General features: G+C 38.6%; 1 protein-coding gene across 2 annotated transcripts in view; it reads right to left on the reverse strand.

Annotated features, from left to right (window-relative positions):
- Positions 1-14,981: 14,981 nt before the first annotated feature.
- LOC127977917 (inhibitory synaptic factor 1-like) overlaps positions 14,982-27,623 on the reverse strand; it is a 58,873-nt gene continuing 46,231 nt past the window's right edge. For both annotated transcript variants that reach the window (XM_052583147.1, XM_052583146.1), the window contains one exon: positions 14,982-15,873. In XM_052583147.1, the coding sequence (XP_052439107.1) occupies positions 15,133-15,873 (741 nt within the window). In that variant the 3' untranslated portion in view covers positions 14,982-15,132. The remainder of the gene's footprint in view (positions 15,874-27,623) is intronic.

A 27,623-nucleotide genomic window follows, 5' to 3' on the forward strand; every position in this document is an offset into this window, starting at 1 on the left:
AACAAAAATCTGACAATATTCCTTTTCCTAAACTTTAGCACCTTGTCTCCTCAGTCCCCAGACGTCTGCAGACTGTTATAAAAAGAAGAGGGGATACCACACAGTGCTAAACATGGCCTTGTCCCAACTTTTTTGAGTTGAGTTGATGCCATGAAACTTAAAATCAACTTATTTTTCCCTTAAAATGATACATTTTCTCAGTTTAAACTTTTTACGTCATCTTTGTTGTATTCTGAATAAAATATTGAAATTTGAAACTTCCACATTATTGCATTCTGCAGTGTCCCAACTTTTTTAGAATCCGGTTTGTTACTAAATATGTATATTTATTCCATTATGTAAAAGGCATTTACTCTCAACTGAGCAGATGCTAAATATATATAGATATTTTATAGTATGATAATGATTAGGCATAATTTGATAATCATAAGAATTATTTAGAAATGTAACACTAAATATTCTTTCTGTATGTTTTTCTATTTGTAGCTTTCAATGCTAAAACTCAAATTATATTTCATAAGTTATATGACTTTCTTAGAATTCCATATTATTTGAATTGTTCTTTTATTACAGTTGTGTAATTTTCAGTGTACTGACTCATTTCTGAGTGATGAACAATCCTCTGAGGAACAACGCAAACTTGCCCACTTTTGCTCTTTTACTCTTCCTGAGGACAATCTCTAAAACTCCACTGAGTTTGATGATTTGACTGATTGTTATTATTTGTCAAACTACTTTATTATTTTGTCAAGGCACATTTTATGTTTATCTAATTGAGCATAATAATTCAAATGACATTTCCCACCTGGCATCATGCTGTCACATGGATAAGGGTTCAAACCAGAGCATATGGCTGTGCCATAGGGGACAGCGGCTCTGACTGATGGATACTCTCAATTGATTTAGCATTTGTTAACACAAGGAGAAAGACAGACCTAGATGATCAACACACTGGCTTTTTACTGCCATTCATATATCAGATACTTCAAACAGTCAGACTTTACCTATCAATCCATCCATCCATCCATTTAATCATGTAAAGAACCTTTTTTTTCCCACTATGAATAAACTTGTATGTGTGGGGGAAGTTTCTATAAATGTTAATAGTTCTTTGTGGAACCATTGCTGCCAATAAAAAATAATAAAATAAAATAAAATTATCAATCTACGTTAAAGGGGGGGGGGGGGTGAAATGCAACGAAAAAGGGTCACGATCGTGTGTTGGAACCGCAGGCGGTGAGTAAAACTGCTTCAAATATCTCTGTGTTGTTAACTTCGCTATCGGCGCGTAAGCAAATCAAGTAAACAACATGCGATGTTGTCATCAAACTGCACTTTCCGAATGTACACCTTAAAAAAAAAAAAAAAAAAGGAAACAAAGTGGAACTTAGTCATTTTCCAAAACCGCTAAGCAAATATATACAGTTTCAGTAAATACCACATAGAGACGTCGTTGCTGCTGCTGCTCTTGTTAAATTTCAGCCTCTGGATCTGATTCTGGATCATAAATATACGCTGAATCTGACTGTTAGCCATGGTTTGTTTTGGATGATGTTTTTTTCCTCACGGTAATGTCACAGCTTCAAAAACGCTTTCAATGCAAAAGCCTACTGGCGCTCGTGATTCTTTAGCTCCGCCCACACGTCACGCCTCTAGGCGCTCGTGTTTTTCCGGGAAAAATCGGTACAGACTATCTTTCTCTTATGAATATAATAAAACTAAAGACTTTTTGGAGTTATGAAGGATGCAGTACTACTCTATAGGTACTCAAGATTAACAGGATATTGAGTGAAAACGAGCATTTCACCCCCCCTTTAAAGTGTAATTTATTTCTGTGATGCTCCGCTGTATTTTCAGCATCATTCCTCCAGTCTTCAGTGTCACATGATCTTCAGAAATCATGAAAATATGATGATTTACTGCTCAAGAAACATTTCTGATTATTATCAGTGTTGAAAACAGTTGTGCTGAACAATATTTCTGTGGAAACTGATACATTTTATTTTCACGGGATTCACAGATGAATAGAAAGTTCAAAAGAGCATGTACTTGAAATATAATCTTTTGAACAATTTTGTAACATTTTTGTAACAATGTCTTTACACTTTTGATTCATATAATGCATTCTTGATGAATAGAAGTATCTATCTATCTATCTATCTATCTATCTATCTATCTAGATGAAAAGACTACATAAAGAAAGAAAGAAAGAAAGAAAGAAAGAAAGAAAGAAAGAAAGAAAGAAGGTTGAATAGAAAGTGGCATGTGAAAGGGAGTCCGGTCGAGCCGCGTGATTCATCTCCAGCAGCTGATAATATGAGAGCAGGAGACGCAGGTCATGAGATGAATACACGGGAATTAGAGTCATCCCTCCAAACTAATTGCAAGTTAGCGAAGGACAAAAGAGGCATCTGCAAAACTTTTGGCAAATGTTCAAATTTTAGATTAGACAATGGAACAGACAGAAAAGCACATTATACCAGTGAAGATTATTAATGGTGTTGTGCATGGGCGCCTCTGAATACAGGATATTTAGCAGATTGTTATTTCACAGATGGATTTTACAATTGCCTGTAAAAGACGTGCAATTGTGTTAAATTTATACTATTTGTAGTCTCCGCTCTATGAGGAGGTGCTGGAATATATTAGCACCACAACAAAGTTCACCATTGTCTGCTTTACACTCCATTACTTTCAAGTCAATGCTAGTTGGATGTAGGCTAGCTCGTGATCTGACGCTGGGCTCTTATGAGTAATTCAGCACTTGCGTTTGATCCCTAGGATGATTCAGAACAAACGGCATCATGCGTGTTCATAGGCCATTCGTCCAGTCCGGCTTAAATGCACAGAATGTTAATAAGATTCAGTTCACACTTGTGTAGTAGGTGTTGGTCTCCGCTGAAGTGAGCTTCATTGTCTCGCTGTGTAAATACAAAGCAGAAGGCTTTTGTTCTCAGGCTCTCCAACCGTCTGCAAATAAACCCTCGTCAACGCATCATTAGTTATTTTGCATTGACCTGTACTGACCTCACTCCGCAGCGTGACATCAGAACAGCAGAAGAGCTCATCAGAGAGAGTTGTTCAAATGCAGGACTCCAGGACAGAGGAACACTCTTCAACACCGACGTGTGCTCGTCTACTCACGCAGTCATTTCCAAAACTTTTAATTAACACCCAGACCACTTTGATGTTTCTCTTCAGTGCTAGAAAGCAGGTCAGTCTCTCTGAGGAACACACTGTGCTGGGAAGGTTAAATGCAATCAGTTACAGATTATAAATTACCCAATTCAAAAAATTTGATAAGTAGTGTAACTATTTCAATTACTTTATCAGTGTAACTGATTATTTTTTTGACCTGTCTAACAAATGTTTTCAACTGTTAATCATTTTCAAACATGTAAAGCGGCAGGGTTAACCTTACACTAGGTCTCTGATTACTGTCAGACTTTCAGAATCCTTCATCACTTGAATTAAGATTTTAATCATTTAATTTTAAAGCACAGCCACCACAAAATCAGACTTTAGGATCTCTTCAGACTTTAAGATCGTGCTGAGGTTATATACATATTTAAAATCATAACAAGTAGTAGTTTAACTGTTTTTGAAATCAAATCTTAGCATAGCTATGACAGGAAACAATGTCTTGAAAAAACAAAAAAAAACAAAACAGCTAATAAAGCAAATAAACAAACCCAAATAGGAAATAAAACTGTAATCGAATAAGCATGTGTCCCAAACTCCTGAAACATTGGTGTCTCATATTTTAGAGCAGTCACTGCTACATGGAAAATAAATATTTATAGTGATGGCCACAGTTTTCAACCACGTGAGCACACTTATAGGCTCCATAGTGTCTGCAGAACCCCTTTAAATGATCCAAATCACACGCCATCCTAATAAATGTAGTAATCTATCATCATTTTCATTAATCTCTAAGAAGGTGAGTATCTGACTATATCCTGAATCCATATCTTATCAAAGCCATCAATTTATTAAATTGAGAATATTTAATAACTTTAATAACTTTCAGCACCTCAACACGATGACATGCCGTTTCTATTTTTGCAATTTTAAACCATTTTCTTTTTGGGGAGATAAACTTTCAGACATATTAGAGAAAAGATGCATTTGCATAGAAAATGACTTCAGATCCTGCAAAGCTGCAAACCAGGCAGCTTCTTAAGGTTTATTTCAACCCAGCCAAGAGATCAATGATGTTTTCGATATGTAAAATTGCAGGTCAGAGTTCAGCAGATGTTTTAGCATGAGCTTGCCTTTCTGGTCTCCAGCATTAATTTGTTTGTGTGCTGCATGACGTTTTGTGTTCCCATAATAATGCACTAAAATTCTGCTTAATAACAAGTGATTTAATGCGCTGCTTTGGGAAACGGCCGGTACTCCAATCTAAATAACATACAGATGGTCAAAAGAGCGTGATCTGCAGCATTATGACATCTCTTAGCACTGGTCTCGTGCTTTGAGAATGTTAATGATCAATCTTCAGAGGAATGGTGTAATACTGCATTTACCGCAGTGTTTAACTGGCCCCTCGAGAGCTCTGGTGGGTTTTGGACATATCCATAAAATATATGAAAAATTATGTGGCTGTGACTAATTGCCTGTTTAGTAATATAGAACGTTGTTAAACTGACCGTTGACTTTTAAAACCTAAAGTAATCTCTGGGTATTGCACTTTGTTGTGAAGTCTGTGTGTTTCGTGTCTGCACTGATTAGTTTGTGGGCGTCTCCGTTAATTGTCATCAGCAGCAGCTGTCACTCATTACACTCTCCCTATATATTGGCTTGTCTCACGTCTTGTGTTTGTGAGAACGTTGTTTCATGTCTGATATCTATCTTATGCTTCTGTGTTGTTCTGTGTTTGATGTCTGTGTCTTCCCCCGGAACCTCATCCACTCTTCGCACCTCCACAAGCATCACGACTTACCTTCGGCTCGATTCCCCGCAACTCCTGTACCATCCTCTCCTGCTGCCAACTCACCATCATCATCCGGATTACTCACCGTCTCCCCACCATCTTGGATTGTCGTCTTCCCAGCATTGTGTTGTACTCTTGTTTGTTTGTTTTATTTTCATTAAATTGTTTAACTCGCACTTGTTTCCAGCTCCTCCTTCACCCAGTCGTTACAGAACGTTCTCACCAAAATGGAAGCAGCGAGCACTGCTAGCAAACGCATAGATCAGCAGCAGGAGAGCATCTCTAACACCGGACACCCGGGTTCAAAGGGAGATCTACCTCCTCGAGCTGCCCCCCACACTCAACGGTCTCATCAACCTAGCCTTACGAGTTGATGCCTGGATTAATCGTCTGGGTCAACAGACCAGTCTTACACGCCATCCCATCTCTCCGGAAAGGGGCCACTCAAGTCAAGAGAACGCGGGTGGTCCCGTCGACGACCACAAACCCATGCAGGTGGGTAGATCTCGGCTGTCCCGGAGGGAGAGAAAGTGGCGGAGGTCCCAAGGACTATGCTTAAACTGCGGAGGCTCAGGACATACCATCTATTCCTGCCCGGTTAAAAGAGCCAGCCCGGTAGTAAAGATGAGGCTACTATCGAGTGGGATCTCCGCTGCGAAGTCCTCAACAACATCATCGACTCTCCTTCCGGTGAAACTGCGGTAGGAGAATCACACACTGTCACGCCCTTCTGGACTCCGGAGCTGAAGGTAATTTCATCGACTCACTCCTTGCACGTCACCTGAACATTCCTGTCCTGCCTGTGTCTCTTCCCATCCATGCCACCACAGTTAAACCTGGACCTGAAGGAAGTGTTCAGTAAGTACCATGCTGCTTCTCTTCCTCCGCATCGTCCCTACGACTGTGCCATAGACTTAGTGCCAGGTAAGTCTCCGCTTAAAGGCAAATTATACTTTCTTTCTATTCCTGAGAGGGAGGCCATGGAGAAATACATTTATGATTCCTTGGCATCTGGGTTCATCCGCCCTTCCTCTTCTCCAGCGGGGGCGGGATTCTTTTTTGTGGGTAAGAAGGATGTTTCTCTGCAACCTTGTATTGATTACCAAGAGCTGAACAACATTACGGTAAAGAACACCTATCCTTTACCACTCATGTCTTCAGCTTTTGAGAGGTTACAGGGAGTATCCGTATTCACAAAATTGGATTTACTTAATGCTTATCATTTGGTCCGCATCAGGAAGGGGGATGAATGGAAAACCGCCTTTAATACCCCTAGAGGGCACTTTGAATACTTGGTGATGCCGTTCGTTTTCCAAGCACTCGTTAATGACATGTTGAGAGATATGGTAGATCAGTTCATATATGTTTACCTGGATGACATACTGATATTTTCTTAATCTCTCCAGGAACACGTCCAACACGTCAGACGAGTGCTCCAGAGGTTACTTGAGAATGGGCTTTTTGTCAAGGCGGAGAAATCCGTATTCCATGCACCGTCTGTTCCCTTCCTAGGGTATATCGTCCTGTCCGAGGGAATACGTATGGACCCTGACAAAGTTAAGGCTGTGATAGATTGAACATCTCCAGACTCCCGTAAGGCCCTACAGCGGTTACTGGGGTTCGCCAATTTCTATCTGCGTTTTATTCGCAATTTCAGCCAACTAGCCTCACCTCTGACAGCCTTGACCTCTCCCAGTACTCTGTTCAGATGGTCTGATGCAGCTGAGGCTGCGTTCACTAACCTCAAAAGCCACTTTGCTTCGGCTTCCATCCTTGTGGCCCCTGACCCCACACGGCAGTTCGTGGTTGAGGTCGACGCGTCAGAGGTGGGGGTAGGAGCAGTGTTGTCCAAACGTGCTGCCTCTGATGATAAGGTACATCCTTGCGCTTTTTTTTTTTTTTTTTTTTCATCGGTTATCTCCTGCTGAACGCAATTATGACATTGGTAACAGAGCTTTAGAGGAGTGGCATCACTGGCTGGAAGGTTCAGGGGTACCTTTCATTGTTTGGACTGATCATAAGAATTGAGTACATTAGAACTGTCAAAAGACTCGGTGGACACCCCCATCCCCCCCCCCCCCCCCCGCAGTTCCTGTGCCTTCCTCACCTGCTGTCAACTCACCATCATCAGGATTACTCAGTGTCTCCCCTCCATCTTGGATTGTCGTCTTCCCAGCATTGTGTTTGTTTTAGTTTCATTAAACTGTTTAACTCGCACTTGTTTACAGCTCCTCCTTCTTCATATATTTTTAAGTTTAATACTTTTAAGATTTTAAATACACTGCATGTGCACATTTAAAGGAATGAAGCACGCTTCATTTTCACATTTTCTTTTTTTTTTTTGTTTAAAGCGTTTTATAAATAAAGGTGACTTTGCAAGGGTATATATTTAGAATTGATTTGGTTTTTTTGTTCAAAGCATTTATATAAATATTAGAAACATGACTTATGGATACTAATCTTTAGATATTCATATAAAAAGGTTGTAAGAAGCAGCAGGGCTCTGTCGCTGCTGATCAGTGGAATACAACCTCTCGATTAAGAGCGGACAGATTTGTGGAGCTGTGGACTTTTTTTAAAGGACTGCTAGTAGTCCTGCAATAAAATTCATTTTTAGCTCTCCACTTCTTCATGATGACAGGATCTTGGCATGTGCTTTTCTGAATAGAACTGAAGTACTTTTGAAGCGGCCAATAAACCAGGATCCCAAGCATGGCATTAGAAGAAACCTCAGCAACACTTGAAGGGATGCTCTCGAGTGCCTGAGGAGTGATTGAACAACAGGACGTCTGGGGAATCATTACTGCCTGATTTTTGAGAGTGTGTAGGACATCAAATAATATTGATTGAATCCGCTCAACATGAGGCCCTGATACAGACAGTGAGAGGACTGTGATCACAGGGGGAGCGCATCTCTGATGGGTCTTCATTCTGACGCCTCCACCTTCAGTTTCGTAGAGTCACCTTAAACATGATCCATCAAACCTGGAGAACCCTGCTGGTGTCTTTCTGGATTCCAGCTTAATAGTTTAATTCAATTTTAATAGTCAAAAAGCATTAAAAGAAAAACTGTGGAAGGATTTGAGCAACGAACACACTGAAGTAATGCAAACTTGATCAGCTTCAAAATGATTTGCTCCCATGGTCCTGAAAATTCACCTCCGGAAGCGTGTGGGTGGATCTCGCTGATTAAACAAATTCATCGTATGGTCCAGCTCTTAATTAACCCCCCACCGGCGTTCAGCGCTCTTTATTATACCAGCCTGTTCTTTTAGTCAGACACATCCTCACAACCTGCGTCACATACCCACAGATGTGTGTATTTACAATCAGAAACCTCAGGTCTGAAGAGCTCTGTGTATCTTATTGTGCTCCAAGTGCGTCCATCCGTCCGTATTGAGATTCATATACAGTGTGTGTATCTTGTATAGAGATGTTTCTGTCTGTTCTCTGCAGCCGTGTTTTTGATTACAGGCATTTCAGTCTGTGTTTAGCTCTCATTTACATGCTGAAGTAAGCCGTCAGCACAACTGTGCCCTGCTGACCCGTACCTGTGATTGCCACTGAAGTGCTGACAAGCTGACAACCCCGTGCACGCTTAAAAGAAAAATAATAACATCGTGTTTTTCTTTCGACCTCATTGTGCTCTGTCAGAAAAGTGGTTGCTAGACACATGAAGCATTATTTTTTATTATTTTTTTCAAGCAAACATTGCTTCTATTCAGGCTCTGCACTACATGTGACCTCAATTCCCACAAGCTTAAAGCACTTTATGAAATGACTTGGTTAAATGCATTTACAGTCTTTTTATATCTTTGCAGCCAAAACATGTAAATTTGAGGTTTGAAGACTGCCAGCTTACCAGAGCATTTCTTTCATTTTAATGAATCATAAAATCACATTAACATTTAAGTGACACTGTATTTTACCTTACATTCTTTTTTTCCTTTTCTTTTTCTTTTTTTCTTTTTCTCGCATAAGCAATATGTAAGAATTATTATTCTTCAAAGAAATGTCTGATTAGCCAGAAACTTAAGTTTTCATACACATTTTAAAAAACAATTTGATGCTACGCACCACTATTTTAATTTTGACATTTTATAATTTTAGAAGTATGATGCAAGTTGCATTTAATGCTACAATTCTTACTTTGCTCAAGCACCAACCTTCATTCAACTTGATTTTCACTTGCATCATCCTCATTCTCTGCATGCATGATGAGGTAGAATAAAAATACATAATTTAAGGAGTATTTCTGATGTGATTTTCATATCAATACTCAATTATTTATTGAGTATTTTTATGCTTCTTTATACACATAAGACTAGAACAACTAAGATGCATTTTTAAAATTAAACCAGCAATGTTTTATTGTTGCATCATGCAGAAACTGGATGCATATTCCAGTTCCTATTGAACAAAAGCACCAGCCAGCTTTAATATCTGAATATTTGGTAAAGCTGGACAATGTGGGATAGAGCTAATTATCCATAAAAGATTTGACATTCTGTACAATTTCTATTCAATTAGATATTGGAAATATAAATAAAAAATTGCCAATAAAAATGTATACTGATATATTTTGTCAGATTTTATTATTGAATTATCTAATTATTTCATGAACATTTCAAAGTTGATGCATATTTTGAGAATGTATGCATATCGCACTGTAAAGATCTTTTGACTTCTCTGAATCATCAAACAAAGCGTCACACATGAATAAAGATCACACCAGCCCCTGTGGAGAGAGAGAGTATTAGAGAGGCTGAGGGAAGAGAAAGAGTTTGTTCAGGTTATAAATGACAAGAGATGAAACAAATCAAGTCTGAGTAGTTTCCTTGAGCGAGCCAATCCTCAGAGATCAGTGCGACTGCATCCAGCTCTTCCTCATGGACCCTGAACATACGCCGGTCACCCATCTGCTCTGCGTGCCGGGATCGCTCTGGTTGTGTGATGTGGCTTGTGTTTCAAGAAAACATAAGAATGAGCACAGAGTGAGGAGTGACTTTTGCTAACAAGATGATTGGAAGATTAGGATTACATAAAAAAACAAGATTGGACCCCTTAAATATGCTTGTTCAGTGATTGGATGACAATCAGATCACTCTCGAACCACATTCATGCTGTCCATATAAAACTAAACACGCAATATATAATATACAGAGGTTGTGCTTACATGTCATTATCATCTTTCATTAAAATATTGTAACTAGTAGTAATTTCAGTGTGACATCCAGATCATTAAAACAAGAACGAAACAACTTTTATTAGTGCTGCAGTGAGGATTCTTGGCCTTTTCTGTCGTTTTTTTTTTTTTGTTTTATGAAAAAGAACATCCTTCTGGTGATTTTCCCACTGGATATGATCTGAAATCTCTATTCTCTCTGCCCAGTCCTTGACTCATCTTTCTCTTTTTCTTCACCGCAAATATATTCAACTATCCTTTACTGTTTCTTAACTCTGTAAAGCCTTGATACACACATTTCTAATGTGTATCATGATCAGACTTTGTGTTAAACCTGTTTCACACCGGTTTCGTTTGGTTGATAGTTTAGAGTTTTTATCCAGTAAAAGCTCTTTCAGTGTAATTGTACAAACACAGCTTCAGCTGGAGCTTCTGGTGTCAGATCTCTCCTGATTGTGATCAAGTAAAGGTCAGAATAAGGTCAGTAATATCTCCAGATGAACTCTTCCTGGACTGAAGCAGCTCAGCTTTACTGGATTCTCCATCAATCATGTTTTAGAGTCTCAAATCTGGTCCTCAGGATCTTTTGAGGAGCGTTTGTTTCCAGAAGCTTTACTTTCACTGTTCCTCAGCGGAGGAGTGATCTTCAAAAGCCTCCAGAACATCTCACATCTTCTGAGGAGCCTTGATTTCTTCAGCTCTCCATCACTGTGTTATATGTGCGGATCATTTACACATCTCACTGACACACATCACTGGAGATATAGACATTATCTGCTTTACTGTTTCATTGATTTGCATTACAACATTTCATCATAGAAATATCAGAATTTGCACCAGTTTGAGATTCAATATAATTGAGCCGTTTTCTCCTCTATATTCTCATTGTATCACACTCTATTAATTTTAAAGCCTGATGATCAAATATGATGTAAAAACTATAACACATATGTAAAAGTTGATTGTCTCAAAGGTTCATTTCATATGACTATTATTTTTAGGTTTTACAGGGTTAAGTAGAGAACGCAACAGACCAGATAACTTATTTTTAACCCATTCAGAATGACAGAAAGTGTGTCTGAATCCCAGTAAATGACCGAAGCTGTTTCGTTGTGTCCAGATCCACAGCTCGTGTGTGTGTCAGCTGAGGTTTTTCCCCTGACGTGCCCAGAAATAAACACTTGACAGAAGTCTTAACAGTAATGAAACGTCGCTGTTCTGTTCAGGTACAAAGTAATGATGGCCTGGAGGCGTTTGAGAAGCTGTCTGCTCACAGTTAAAAACGTTTGCCACCCTCTCAGACCGAAGGCTTATTAGTTCCCGTCTCTTGGACTGCAGTCTCCAATAGCACTGTATCAGCAAATCCACTTCATTATCCTCTTTAATTGGCGAAATAACCCCCCTCGCTCCCTACACACTTGTTTGTTGGTGGGCAGACTGACTGGAGAAAATCTAGTCTAAACTGGTCACATTTTCACACACCCAATAACTGATCCTGGATAAAAGATACAGACCGTCATACATCTCATGCATCATACAGTCTGTTTTAACTCGAACTCATCTTTGTGATTCACTTCAGAAACAGAGCTTTGTAGTCAAATCAGCTCTGCGCCTAATTGCTTCAATTACCAAACCAAGCTTGTTCATTTGAAGACAAATCTGTCGATGGCAATCTGATCACCTAATGGTGTGTTAGTAAAACAGAGCAAGCATCGTTCTGTGTTTTAGCCATCACTGGCTGTTAAGGCGCTTGGTCTGTTTTTCTGGTGATGGATGGCTTTTCTTGCCGCCGCTGCTTTGCTTGTTCATGCTAATGCGTCTGATGACCTGTTGGTCTTCAATCTAACCGGAGGAAATGGCAGCTGGAGCAGCGGGGTGTGATCCTTTGATTGTTATTCAATGCATCCTTCACCACAAAGCCCCACCAACATTAAACACACAAGATGAATGGAAATGTGTGGGGAAAAACATTGGGATCAGTTTGCCAGCATTTGTTATTAGATGATTGTCTTCATTGCCTCGACTGCAATCCAATAAACTAAATTCTTTAGTCACAAATCCACCAAAATACCTTAGTTAACACAATCTGATCACATGTAGATTATATATATATATTATATGTTATTATCTTCTATTCACCAAGGCTGCATTCATCTGATCAAAAAAAGAAAATCAGGGCATTAATGTTTGCCTACAAAACCACCAGTCTCTGCGCCCTTTTACCTAAATGCATTACTTCAGACTCAGGTGCCTGTAGAAGCTTGTGTTCTGTAAGTGAACATTGCTTTATTGTTCATCCCAAAGAGGCACACAATGACTTTCATAGACTTTTACATCAAATGTTCCCTCCTGGTGGAATGATCTGCCCAACTCAATCCCAGCAGCTTGAAGAAACGGCTAAAACACATCTCTCTCATCTTTATTTGACCCTCTTACTTTAGCAATCTCTATTCTAATTTTATTCTTTAAAAAAAAAGAAGAAGAAAAGAAAAAAAGAGTACTGTTTTAGGCTTGTTACATGTTCTGTGCACTTGAATATCATTGCTCTTTTGTTGATTTTGATTTGTAAGTCGCTTTGGATAAAAGCATCTGCTAAATGATGAAATGCAAATGCACTTATAAATGTCTCTACTGTCACTTTTGACCCAACTGAATGCCTAATTGATAAATAAATGTAATATTTATAATAAAAAAAAACAGTAGCAGGTATCTTAATAGCGTCTGGTTTGCTGTAGTGTTGGCAGGTATCTTCTGTCCCGTAGCAGATTTTAGGTGACAGAGTGACATTTGAGCATAATAGTCTATAATGCATCCTCTTGAGTTTACACTGAATGTCATCCATCAGCGTGCTTGATTTGAATCTACAATCTGACCTAATGACCACCATCAGATTTCACAAGATAAACGTCTCGTCTTGAAAACGGAAGCAGTGTGTTTGGAAGCCCATTAGACGGAGGATTGCGGAGCGAGCTGGTCATTCAGGATCTATGGGTCTGACCGTCTCAGCTCAGAGCGGGTAATTAAGAACCATCTGTCTTCAAACACTCATTTTGCTGGACTGCTTTGCCCTTCATTTGCCTTTCCATTTTCTCTAATATATAATTTTGCCCTCGTTTCTCTGTTCCTCCCACTCTCAAGACTGTTTGTGTGCTGTGGAGTAAATACCATGAGCTCTAGCAGAGAGGCAGATTTTTGTTAAAGACCCTCAAAGGCGCGAGACGAGGACTCAGCACGGACACCCCTCGCAGAGGATCGATCCGCTGCACTATTGGCAACATCCCTTTGAATGAAACACAGCACTATTGAGTTCACAATCCCCACTGGGCCCAAGAATAGGGAGACATAACCTTTGCATCTCGGCATTGTGCGCTGAGATTCAAGTCTTCACCCCCAACGACCTCCACCTCCCGCCGAGAGCAGAGAGGAGAGAGAAGCAGTGTAAATGTCAGAGAGGAAAGCAGGCACTTCAAAATAGGGTTTCTTTCTTTTCTTTTCTTTTTTTATCCCTTCCCTCAACCCACCCAACCAAAGACTCTGAGGGTGCGATCCTCAAACACTGAAAAATCTAAGGAGATTTACCTGACTACCTACCGCCTGTAGAGACTAAGATTTTAGTAATGTTTCTGAAAGAAGTCTCTTTCTCACCAAGGCTGTGGTTAGCTGTGGCCTAATGATTAGAGAGCTGGACTAGTTACCTGAAGGTTGCAGGTTTGAGTCTCGGTGCTCTCTTCTTCCCTCAATACTCATGACTGAAGTGTTCCTGAGCAAGGCACTGAACCCCCAGTTGCTCCCTGTGCACTGGATCTATATCTGCCCACTGCTCCGGGTGTGTGTGTGTGTGTATGTGTGTGCACCTGGATGGGTTAAATGCAGTGCACCAATTCCGAGTGTAGGTTACCATACTTGGCAAATGTCACAACTTTCACTTTCACTGTGTTTGAGTTTAAAATAGCTGTTTTCTATGTGAATATCTGTTGAAATGTTGAATGTTCATTATTCATTATTCCAGTGTCACATGATCTTCAGAAATCATACAGAAATACTAATTTGCTGCTCTAGAAACATTTCTGATTACTATCAATGTTGAAAACAGTCATGCTGCCCACAAGGTTGTTAAAGTTCATTAAAAAATAAAAATAAAACCATAAAGGCATTGTCATTAATTGGAATAAAGTTTAACTAATGTAGTAATCAGAAATGTTTCTTGTTGAAAAACAATAAATAAATAAATGAATAATAATAATAATAATAATATATATATATATATATATATATATATATATATATATATATATATATATATATAAATACATAATTTCTCATTTTCAGTTAGTTTAACTTGATGCACTAAAATAATAATAAATTATTAAAAATATTATAGTATCTCAATGATACTAAACTAATACTGACTTCATATTTTTGATACAATTATATATTTTTTTTAAATAAAAATATGATTTATTTATTTATTTATCCATCCATCCCAAACTTTTAAATCTTAATGTAAAATTGCTCCTACACATAAATTAAAAAAGCTATATTTTTTGTTTTAATAATTTACAACTGAAAAAAGTTATTTTAAATGTTAGTAATATTTTGCAACATATTGTTTTTTACTGTATTTTTCAGCAAATAAACACAGCCACGGTGAGCAAAAGAGACTTCTTATAGAAACAAAAAGCACTAGTGATGGTCTTGTGCGCAAAACTTCAGCAGTTTTCATATGAACACTTTAAATACCTCAATATCAAGAAACCCTAAACAGAATAATGCTGAAAGGAAACCAAGCTCTGATAATATCTGAAATGAGAAAATATCTTCTGAATACGTGCAAGAATCATAAAATGACTTTGGCAAGTCTTGAAATTTCCCCATATATAATTTATTGAATAATTCATTTATTATTTTGTTTTTATCTATTATCTATGTATTTAATATTAAATAGTATACAGTTCTTTGTAATCCTGTCTCAGTCCGTTGGTGTTTTGTATGTGTAAATCCGACTGTTCTCTCAGAGGTCCTTGTTTTTCTGTTTGGCGGGGACGTAGGGCAGTACAGTCTGAGTGCTCTTATCCGAAACCGTCTGTGTGCTGCTGTTCCGTAGCAGTTTTTTGGGGATGAGAAGACCTTTCCTGGGTAAAGTGTGAGAGCTCATCACTGGCATCTTCACAGGAGAGGGTCCCGCAGACGCCGTTTCTCGACACTTGTAGACGCCTGGCGGGTGTTCAGCGGGAGAACGAGTCAGAGGACTGTGCTCGCTGTCTGTATCTGGGGTCCCACAGTCCCCTTTATCGTCCTCCTCGCAGCCACCATCCTCTTCCTCGTCTTCATCGTCATCGCAGCACAAAGCGTGGTAGAGGATCTTGTCGCTAAAGCGAACACGTTCTCTGGTTTTCTGGCTGTGAGTGGAGCTGGATGCCTCCTCGCTGGAGGAGTCTGGGGTGACGATTAGGGGCCCGTTGGGGACGTGGAGGCCCCCGTTCATCTGTGAGTAGACGCTGGCTGTGGACAATGACGGCCTCCCCTGGCCCTCATCCGTCTCCTCTCGCTGTGTTTTCCGGTTGGAGGCCTCGAGGAAGTTGCAGAAGTCCCATCCGTCGGAGAGCATGTCCTGGCCGAGGAAGTCCAGTCTGAAAGCCTCACCCAAGCCACGCTCGCTGCTCGACGTGCTGCTCGCCGTCGCCACCGTCCAGTCGTCAGGCTCCAGGTCGAAGTCGATATCTGATGTGAGTTTGTCGATCTGACCCACCACCTGCATCAGAGACAGAGACAGATGAAATAATCAGATTGTGTTCCTCCATCATCAAAGATGCATTAGCATCACCTTGCAGGTCACTTTAATTTGACTTTGGTCAACTCAGGAGAAACCAAGCAGAGTGCAGAAATGATCCTAGGATCATAATTAATTTGATCAAACTGTTTGGACAAAAAATGGAATTGAGTTTAGAACCATTTGACTTGAAGGTTGTCCAACATGATATTCGAAGTGAGTGTCAATATATCAAATTAATAAACTAAAATTATTTTTGTGATTCCCAGACTCACTCAGTTGGATAGATACAGCACATCAAATTTATCTGCATGCACTGCAAAACATTTAAAATAATAATAAAAAAAAATAAAAAAAATAAAATAAATAAAAAAAAAATATTTTGCAAGTTTTTACACCCGTGTTTTAAGTAGTGCTATAATAAAACGTTTTTGTTTACATAATATATGTGTGTGTACTGTGTATATTTATTATATAAATGTGTATACACAGCATATAGTTTGAAAATGTTTACATGCATTTACATGTATTCATTTCTATGCAAATAATTTATATTATATATATATATATATATATATATATATATATATACATATATATATATATATATATATATATATATATATACATATATACATATATATATATATATATATATATATATATATATATATATATATATAAATAATACATTTAATATATATAAACATGTGTGTGTGTGTGTGTGTGTGTGTGAGGACATATAGTTCAGTAAAAAAAATAATCTTGATTCAAAGTAAATATATAGATTCAAGAATATGTGCAAAAACAATGTGAAATATTAATACAATGTAAATATCTGCTGAATTGTTATTTATTATATGATCAAAGCTGGACTTCCAGCATCATTACTCCAGTCTTCATTAGGGGTTGGACAATAAATTAATTTGTTGCTAAATTATGCGTATTCCTGAAAGCATCGGGATTCTCTGTCGAATCGATTCTCAGCTTAATTTTTAGCAACAGATGGCACTGTGTGCTTTAAAAAACAGACATACTCTGCTTGCTTCCACTTCCTTTCACACACCACTTGAACCTAAAATAATTGTTCATAAAGCTTGAAAAGGATGAAGTGAATTACAAGTGTTCACAGTAAGCTGTTTACATTAACCTCACATCATAAAAGCATAAAGCCCAGGTCCTCATTATTCATGTCATCATTAATAACCCGTCACTCAATTAAAACCCGATTGCCCTTTGTTATTCCTGAGCTAATAGCATTTGACATCTCTTACTAAAGAGGTTTGTGAGGGGTTTCATTCATCCTGGACATCATATTTGTCATTTGATGATATGCACTCGTTCTAAATCTACATCCTCAAACAATGTGAGGTACAGTAGGTCATATATATATATATATATAAATAGCATGCATTAAATGAATGATGTCAAGCAGTCGTATCCCACAAACGCCAGAGTGAACCCAACAATCTGTGTTCGCAGTGCATGCTTAAATATAGTATCAGCCGTTCAGTCAGTGATTACAGAAAGAGATGAGAAAAAGTGTCTCTGGTAACTCATCTGTTAAATCAGCGAGCGGATCACAGAAACACAGGCCCTCCTCTGGCTTTGGCTGCGGTGTAATCAGGGATTTAGAGCTCCTAATTGCTCCTTTGGAGTCATTGTGCTGGATAAATGAATTAGATTTTTAATCCTTCATGCCAGCAGGGCATATTCATCTGATCCTTCTGTGTTTACGCCACACAGTGACAGGAAAAACACACATAAACCAAGACACCGTCTTACACAGGTCTGAAGAACATTTAGATAATTACTCCTCATTTCCTTATTATTCCTTCCTTATTATCTGAATCAACAATGAACTGATTACAACTGAATAATATCTGTTTACTGCAGTCTTTGTAGAGCTGCTCCACAGCAGAACTGACTTCTGTTTGCATCATTGATTTTTCCCCTTGTTCATCTCTGTGAAGCTGTTTGGAAACAATCTGTGATGTATACAGCACTAGAGAAATAAAGGTGACGGGTTTGTCTCAAGGCCACACAGATGCCTTCATTCAGATCTTATCAAGACTAAAGCCTGGGAAAACAACATTGTAAAAAATGTACAGTGTATTTTGGGTAGTTTTTTTTTTACACCGAACAGTGCATTGTTTCATTAAAGAGAATACAGTTCTTGAAACTATTAGAATCATGTATAATGCATTAATATAGTGCTTTTCACAATACACAATGCAACACAGCTTTATAGGAAATAATGAAGTGGATGATCTTAATATCTTGATGCTTTATAGTCACATTAGAGCTGATATATTGTGTGGAGATACAAGCAGTTGATATTTACTATATAATATGCTGTTTGCTGTATGTACTGTACGCTGAATTATGAATTCTACATTAGTACTCAATTTGAACTTGTGTAAAATTAAACTTTGAACTTCTAAGTATAATTGTTTGTTTACAAGGATTTTTGGAGAAATGATCAAAGTTATGTTGTTCCCATTGATCACTGGGGCATGAATGATTAATAAAGTTTTCTAGTTGTATTTAGACTGTTTTTATCATAGGTTTAGTAACTGGCTGTTTTGTAATATATGAACTATCCATTCAGACTTGAAAACAGTCTACTGTTATTGTGTACTGTGTACTATGTCTTGAGTTCTCTGTGTTCGGTTGGGTGTTTACTACTGTATGTAGACATGCAGTTTTACCAAGTGTAACAGGCTTGCTATTTAGAAGAGTTTATTCAAGTGAACCCCACAATTTAAAGTCAGGGTATGTGATCTTGTTCAAAAGCATGTTTTGTTATGTTAGGATGCAAGTCTCTTCTCATCCCGATAGCAATCACTAAATGGTCTAAATATATTTATATAATCTGTGGAAGGTGTAGGAGCATATTCCTTGGTCTGAGGCACTATTATTGTTGTGATATGCGCTTTGTACTGTAATCTTTTCTCATCAGTGAATGAGACATGCTAATTTGACAGTGTTAATGTTATCCTCTGCGCTGCTGTGCAGGGTCATGTGATTAAAGGAGGCGTGGCTTCGGAGAGTGATTCGCAGGGAGGGTGGGATCTTATGCTTTCAAAGCTAGCTTGCTCTGATTGGCCAAAGTTCAATTTACTTATTCTCTTTGTTAAATTTGGCATCGATTTTACTTTATTACATACTTAGTATTACTTAAAGTAGTGCTATCAAATGATTAATCATGATTTGCAATATATATGTGCGTCTACTGTGTATATTGATTATGCATGTATAAACACACACACACACACACACACACACACACACACACGTCTGTTTTTGTGTAAAGTGTGTTCATCCCATAGGTGTAATGGTTTTTATTCTGTACAAACTGTATATTCTATGTCCCTTCACCAACCCTACACCTAACCCTAACCCTCACAGGAAACTTTGTGCATTTTTACTTTCTCAAAAAAACTCATTCTGTATGATTTATAAGTGTTTTGAAAAATGGGGACATGGGTTATGTACTCATAAGTCACCCTCTCCTTGTAATACCTGTGTCATACCCATGTCATTATACAGAGTTGTGTCCTGATATGATACAAAAACAAGAGCACACACACACACACACACACACACAGAGACACACACACACACACACACACACACACACACACACACATATATATATATATATATATATATATATATATATATATATATATATATATAGTAACAAGCAAAAACGTACAAAACATGACTTAATATCTTATTAACATTTTGCTTCTCAAGTACATACACGTAGATACAAGAATGTTAAGATATTTTTTCTGGAAAACAAGGGATGTTTTTTATTTTTTATTTTGCTGTGTTGTTGAGAAGAAGATACTTAAAAAACAAAGAAAATAAAACAGCACAAAAAAAAAACATTCTAATACAAAACAAACAAATTATAAATATATATATACTTTCTCCAAGTATTATTACACCTCCTTGGTTTTGAGGCTCTGCACTTTCAGTTCAATTCAAGTTTATCTGTATAGCGCTTTTTACAAAACAAAATCATTACCAAGCAACTTTACAGAAAATTATGTTTCTACAATATTTAGTAGTAGCTTATAAGTGGTGACTGATAGTTTGTGCGCGTAGGATTTTCCAGAAACGTTAATACAAGACGTAGTCAGCCAGACGATGAACATTATTAACAGCAGTTATTATATGATGCAGTCACACTTCATTTCATTTCTGGTGAGTAAAGCAGGTGTCACTGTCTGGGCAGTGGACTTTCTGTAACTTCTGCGGTTGTGTGTGTGTGTGTGTGTGTGTGTGCACTGAATGAAGGCTAGAGAAGCTTAACAACACACACCGAGGTGCTGAGGATGGAAGATGAATTGCTGGCCCAGGGCGGATGAGATAGCTTTGTTTACTAGATTACTCGTCCCGCAAAAGCAGGATTTAATTCAATCAGTGTTTTCCGGATAGTCTGGCACTGTTAAACATGTTTCCCAAACCCCTGTCATCCAAGAGAGGAGCGTAATTTGATCAATATTAGGTCCGTTATGACTCATGCCATTTTTAATATTAATTGGAACTGCACCACATCCTCACAGGAACAAGTGCACTGTCAGAAGAACTTATTTCCAATCCCAAATGAAAGGTGAAGTGTGTAATTTCAGAGCCACTGGAGGCACTAGACGTACACTCTTAAAATATAAAGTTTCCAAAAGGGCTTTTTCAGGTATATATGGTCTATTTGAAACATATCTAAACAAAACAAACAAACCAACAGAAATATACATCCATATATAATAGCAATATGCAAAGCGATATGAACACATTTCTTCCTATACCAATCTTGTGCAAAAAGAAATCTAATAAAAAAACAAACAAACCTCACAGAAGAAATAACAACGTTTATTCACCGTTTATTCACCTTATACAGTCTGAAGTAAAGCACGCTCAATATAATCACCTCATTTCATTTAGTTAGTTTCACTGCTGGGTTTTAAAGAGCATTGATTGGACTAGTGTTGCTGTGTCGAGCAACATTTATCTACAATTAACTGGGGCAGGAGAAAGTATTTTAACATTGCAAAAAATACACACTTCACCCTCCTACCTCCCCACTCGAACCCAACAGAAACTGCTAACAGAAACAGAAAACAGCTAATTTCGCTCATAATATCTGTTGTGCTGCGTAATCATCAGCCGCCGCCTCCGTTCCCATGGCTTTCTCTGGAGCAGGCGTTCCTCGGGGTAAACAAAATCATTCAAATGAGCTCGTTTAGGCAATGCCCTCACTCCACTATTGCTCCTGAAGCAATTTAGCTAGATCGCAGCGCAAGCTTAAAGGGTCTACGCAACCCTTCTAGGTCACAGATGGGCTCGACGCAGCTACGGTGAACAGTAATCCTTGCACCTTTTCTCCGAGATGCAGAGAGAGTGAGTGGGCTACGGAGTAAATTATTGGGTAAACAGATTGCCTAAGTGTAAAGGATGAATGAACACATCAGGAAGAATCATTAGCGTTGGGACACATTGTGTTTTAACTGGAAGGAGCACAATGAGAACCTGTGATAGTAATTACAGTCTATAGGGTAAAACTCACATCCTTTTGTCGGCCTCGGCCCTCATAATGGCAAAGATTGCAGCTGGATTTTTCCGTTCGGAAAAGATTTGTCTTCCCACTCTGATGCTTTCAGCTGATGCTCGTCTCACTGGAGCTGAATTATACACCAGCAGCAGCTCAAGGAAAACAGCACATCGTGGCCGAGGAGGGCGAGACAGACACAAAGCCTGCGTTGTGGAACAATTATATCTGGTAGCACAACACCAAAGAGGCATTTCAAAGCTACTTTTCTCAAAAAGTGTGAAAATGTATCATTAATATATATATATATATATATATATATATATATATATATATATATAGTTACAGTTTCGATACAATACGGTCAGTTACATTGTGCATTAGTGGTCATTTTTCACTAACTCTTTCAGAAGACCAGTAGGTGGCAACTCTCTCTGAATCTTTCAATCCAATGATTTGTTCAAACAAAGGGCTCAAATAAAAACGTGACTGTGTTTATGACTCATAGTTGAGTCATTGAATCAATCATACAAGTGTTCTTTTTTTATGATAACACTTATTCCTTCTGGAATTAGACTCAGAGATGTGTTTCAGTTAGGTTATACTGTAATATACTGATGTGTAAAAAATTAAAATAAAGGAATAAAGTAATAGCACAGTACTCATAAATGATTTGTCACAACCAAATTACGTTAATAATAATAATAATAATAATAATAATAATAATAATAATAATAATAATAATAATTAAAGATAATTAAATGAATATACAATGATTCGTTCAGTGATCATTTCTTCGTATTACATAAAATATGCCAGCAGGTAGCTAAAAAGAGTGTATTATGTGCTATGTCTTAAGTCAACGAACTTATTCACTTGTTACAAAAACTGATCAGGCTTTATTAAAATGTGGGCATAATTGCATTCAATATATAAAGTCTAATTAAGTTGTTCAGATGAACAAAGCACAAGGTTTTCTTGCCTAATTAGCATTTTAATTGTTTGGTCAGACAGTTTGTATATTATATATTCACAATCATAAATTGGGGATTAAACGTGGAGTTCTGTATGCTAAATATGACAACAAGCTTATGTTCATAGTACTGCGCTTTGCATTTTGCGAGATTGAAATGCTAAATGGCAGACTAACCCAGACTAACCCTCTCATTCATTTAGTTTACGAACGAGATAAGCTATGTACCAGTTCATTTAATTCACAAACGACATGTATCCGTTCATTCAACTCGTTTGCGAACGACATGTGTGCCAGTTCAGTCATTTCATTCACGAATGATAAGATGTCTAGATCTCGTTCAGACTCATATGAAACTTGTTCACTGAAGGGCGTATTCGTTCACTACATTCAACAAATCACATGCTCTGTCACATCTCATACTCGAAGGCTATTACCTGGAGGTTGAGTAATTCTTTGACAGGACGAGAAATAGTTTGAGTCAGTGGATTGCGTGAACGAGAACGATTCGTTCACCTAGAAGCTCGTTTAAAAAGGATGATCATCACACATCACTAGTGCAGCGTTACCGGGAAAACCACTATTTTACCACTCCAAAGTGGCACCTAGTGCCAAAGAATGAATTTGGACTGACTTTATCCCAAAATGGTTCACATATTTTTCACAACTGCTCACAGAACTTGTTGCAAATGTTGAAGTTTAGATAAAAAACATAAATAAAAGCGTAACCATTTAATAGACTGTTGAGTTTTAGTGATCACTATTGTCAGAAAAATTACAAATAAAAATCCTTGTAGAAAATTCTTATAGATCAACCCGGCTGTAGCTAATCACCTGCTGATATTCAGAAAAATAGTAATCTTGCTTGTTTGATGCTGTGTAAATATCTTGTCTAGAAATAGCAGCTTCAGTATAACGTGTACAGTATACTGAGCATAGCATTTAGTTATTTCAGTGCTTGCAATGTTATTTCTATTTCTATCCGCAGTGATTTGAGCGGTAATTGCAGTCGGTGCGGAGCAGGTAACGGTGGAAGAGGTTAGCAATCCTGAGAGTGACAGCTGACTCTGTGCCAAAGCCTCCTGCAAAATGTCATCTGTGGCGCTGATCCGTGAATAACACGCACTGGAAAGGCGATGCAAAGGCAACGCAAGGCAACTCTGGAGAACAGAGAGAAATACACGTGTTTCAGCTGAACCCTGTACTGCACAGAGGTCACCTACATTTATGTTGAACATATTCGCTGCTTTAGAATCATGTGTGCAATTTAACTGATCCTTTGCTGATTTCATACATATAAATATGTTAAATTTGTTATAAATTATAAGCATGCAAATTAAATGATAAATAATAAATATGCACACTACTGGTCAAACGTTTGGAATATATAGATTTTTTAAAGAAGTCTCTCATGCTCAGCAAGGCTAAATTTTTCTGATCAGAAATACAGACAGTAATATTTTGAAATATGTTTTTACTATATAATGTATATATATGTGAATATATGATCAAATGTGATGTGCATCTGTATTTTCAGCATCATTCCTCCAGTCTTCAGTGTCACATGATCTTCAGAAATCATGAAAATATGATGATATACTGCTCAAGAAACATTTCTGATTATTATCAATGTTGAAAACAGTTTTGTTGCACAATATGTTTGTGGAAACAGAAAATGCTATTTTTCTGAACGTTCTATTCATCAATCAATCTTGTAAAATGCATCATGCTTTCCACAAAAATAGTAAGTTTAATGATGCAGCGTTCAGCTCCACAATAACACTGCTGTCCTATTACAACTCTGCTGAATCCTGAAATCCTGTGCTGTGATGATTGTGGGCATTTATACAACTCTACAACAAAAAGACTAAACAAGATGAGTGTTTATTTCCATGCTTTCTTTGTCTCAAACAACCAGTGCCATCAGGCTACTTTATATAACAGCACACAGACCAAAAAGAAATTATTTCCATCAACTCAAAATAGCTATTGGAAACAAGTTTGTCAGGGAAACTTTTCAGGGCTCTGAATGATCCATTATATAATATCCAGCCTCTGGCATGAATTTGCCCAAGAATCTGATTGAAATGTGAGCAGTAGAGTAACAGAGAGCTATTAAAACAGCCTCTCCATAGTTAGAGGCCGAATGTGATGATTAGGAACTGCAAACAATTACTGCAACAGTGTCACACGCTGATTTCAAAGTGAACCGTTGGTAAATATTTCCTTAATGTATTTCGCTCATGTGGCGTTTGAGATTTCCAGGCACATAGGAATCTATTCATCGTCCTCTCTTTTTAGTGCTCTAGTTTGGACGTCAAGCGGGATTTCATCCTGCTCCCTACTTTCTATTTTGTATATAATGACATTTAGTCGCCAACAGAAAAAATAGTTTCTTACAAACCTAGTAAAATTAAGTCAAATGTGCCATTTGTTTACAGTTACAGTGTGCTTTTCTATATGTTTTTCACTTGCTATTACGTGCATCAAACCTGTATGCCTTTATTATTGAAAGATGTATAGTGTCACCCAATCAGATTCTGGGGAGTCTACAGGAGTAAGTTATCAGTGATACTGTGCATGAAAAGAAATCAAATCCTGTGTCAGTAAGATTTCATGTTTCTTTGTGAGACAGACCTCCGAGCTCTAACGAATGATCTGGGTCGCGCAGACCTGACTGGTTAGATGTGTCACTCATCCCGTGCGGGGGGTGTGAAGTGTGGCTTTGAAGTGCTCCCCCCGACCGTTAGCGGCTAATTATCCCGTCATACATGCGAGCAAGGGCTCCGGCATTCATTAAGCACACAATACCCTCCTTTTTATCTATACTCTGAAATTATTTTTCAAGCAGACCTTAGCACATGCTGCACATTCACAAACACCATGAGTGGGGTGATGAGGCTCTCAACAGCTGGATAATCAGAAGCAGCATAGAATAACAGCTGTATAATGGGTGTCAGTCAATGGTGGCGAGTCTTGTGATCCGCTGCATACAATCCTCTGCTCCAAATCGCAGTGGAATTTTCAAAAGCGATCATAATTTTCCCTCTCTTCTTCCAGAGGCTCAGCTGGCTGCAGTCATTTCAAACTCTGCTGAAGAATTATGTGGGCCAAGGCTGTAGATATGCTAAGGCTATCTTTAGATATAGGCTTGGCTAACTTAGGATGTGGGTTTGCTGGTTAATAATGGCTCTGTGAGCGGTGCTGTGATACTGACTGGGCCACTCTCCGGAGCTCTTTTACGTAACTTACTGAATGCATTACCTCAGGCATACAGCCAGTCAGAAGTCAGAACCACATATCAGCACATATTCATCACCAATTCAAATAGGGTTAATTTAGTTTAATTAATGTAATCTTTGCCTTGTTATTACCAGGTGGCTAGCACAGGTTCTTTAGGCTATATATGAATTATTCATTGCAAACAAGTCACACATGAATTATTAAACATACGAATCACTTAAATCAATGTCCTGGATTACTGCCAGTCATTTGAAATTAAATAATCACACTTTTGCATTTCTGACAGGATCATATTATGAATGTGTTACAAATGTGTTATAAATGTACTGTATATAAACAAAGTGCTTATATAACGATAACACATCTATGATGACTACAGTATCTAACATAACTTTTTTTTTCTGTCCCCATATACTGCCAGCTAGTCAAAAAAAAAATATTCAGGTTCTTTCTCTTTTTCCATTGCAATTTATCACATATGTTATCAATGCAGGTTAGAATTTAGTTTGAAGGAGACATTTATTGAACTATCATGGCGGTGCATCCACATGCAGAAGCTTCTCTCTGTCCAGACAGAACGGTGTTTTCATGTTTTTTTGTCTTATGAGTAGCACTGTTTTTGTACATCATCATCACGTCTACCTGTCTGTAAGCGTGCATACAGTCGCAAGATTCTGTCGATGTCGGCAGAACCGCATTTTTTACTGCGCACGCAGAACAGCTGTGGAATCTCAGTCTGCTACAGAGGCCTACACCATCACAGACCCCCACTACTGCATCTCGCCCACAGTGGAGGTGCCACAAGCAGTGTGAGAGGAAGCAGAAGAGGGGTAAGCGCGGAGGTATCCGGGCTAGGCTAACGGCTAACCCACACAAGCCATCTATCCCACCATCTTACTGGCTAACGTGCACTCGCTGGACAATAAACTGGACTACATTCAATTATTGCATTCATTAGTTATTGTGTTTATTGTGTTTTGGTGTCCACAGAAACATGGCTCAGCAACAGCGCTCCAGATGGTGCTGGACAAAAAGGACTCATATGTCAGAATGCTGTTCATAGACTTCAATTCAGCATTCACCACAATCATCCCTCAACAGCTAATTTCCAAACTGATCCAGCTGGGGCTCAACACTTCGCTGTGCAACTGGCTGTTGGACTTTCTGACTGGAAGACCTCAGGCAGTAGGGGATGGCAGTAACACATCCAGCACCATCACACTGAACACTGGGGCCCCCCAAGGATGTGTGCTGAGCCCCCTCCTCTTCACTCTGCTGACCGATGTCTGCACACCGTCACACAGCTCCAACCTCTTTATTAAGTTTGCAGATGACATGACTGTGGTGGGTCTCATTAGCAACTCTCATTAGGTGGTGCAGTGACAACAATCTCTCTCTGAACGTGGAGAAGATGAAGGAGATTGTTGTAGACTTCAGGAGAGCACACACTCAGCACGTTCCTCTGACCATCAGCGGTGCGACTGTGGAGAGAGTGAGCAGCACCAAGTTCCTGGGTGTGCACATCACAGAGGACCTCTCCTGGACTGAAAACACTGCAGCGTCTCAGTTTCCTCTGCAAACTGAGAAAAGCCAGAGCCCCACCCCCCATCATGTGCACCTTCTACAGAGGCACCATCGAGAGCATCCAGACTAGCTGCAACACTGTGTGGTGAACTTGCCCCCCCTCGTCACTCTTCTGTCCCAGGCACCACTGAACTATGACACCCCCCCCCCCCCCCCCCCCAGATCCCACATCCCCAGGTCCTTCCACACCCCACCCCACTAATATACCACTAATACATTTTGTGCAGCATTGGTCTGCTCACTACGTCATTCAGCACGGAACTGACATCATTCCACTACCTCTTCAGTCAGTTAAACAAAATAACTGCTCTTGAGCCCTTTGTCACTTTAATCAGACTGAATAAGCTTATTTTTTGCACTAAAACCCTTTTA

This window comes from Carassius gibelio, chromosome B18, assembly GCF_023724105.1.
Source record: "Carassius gibelio isolate Cgi1373 ecotype wild population from Czech Republic chromosome B18, carGib1.2-hapl.c, whole genome shotgun sequence".
NCBI classification, from domain to species: domain Eukaryota; kingdom Metazoa; phylum Chordata; class Actinopteri; order Cypriniformes; family Cyprinidae; genus Carassius; species Carassius gibelio.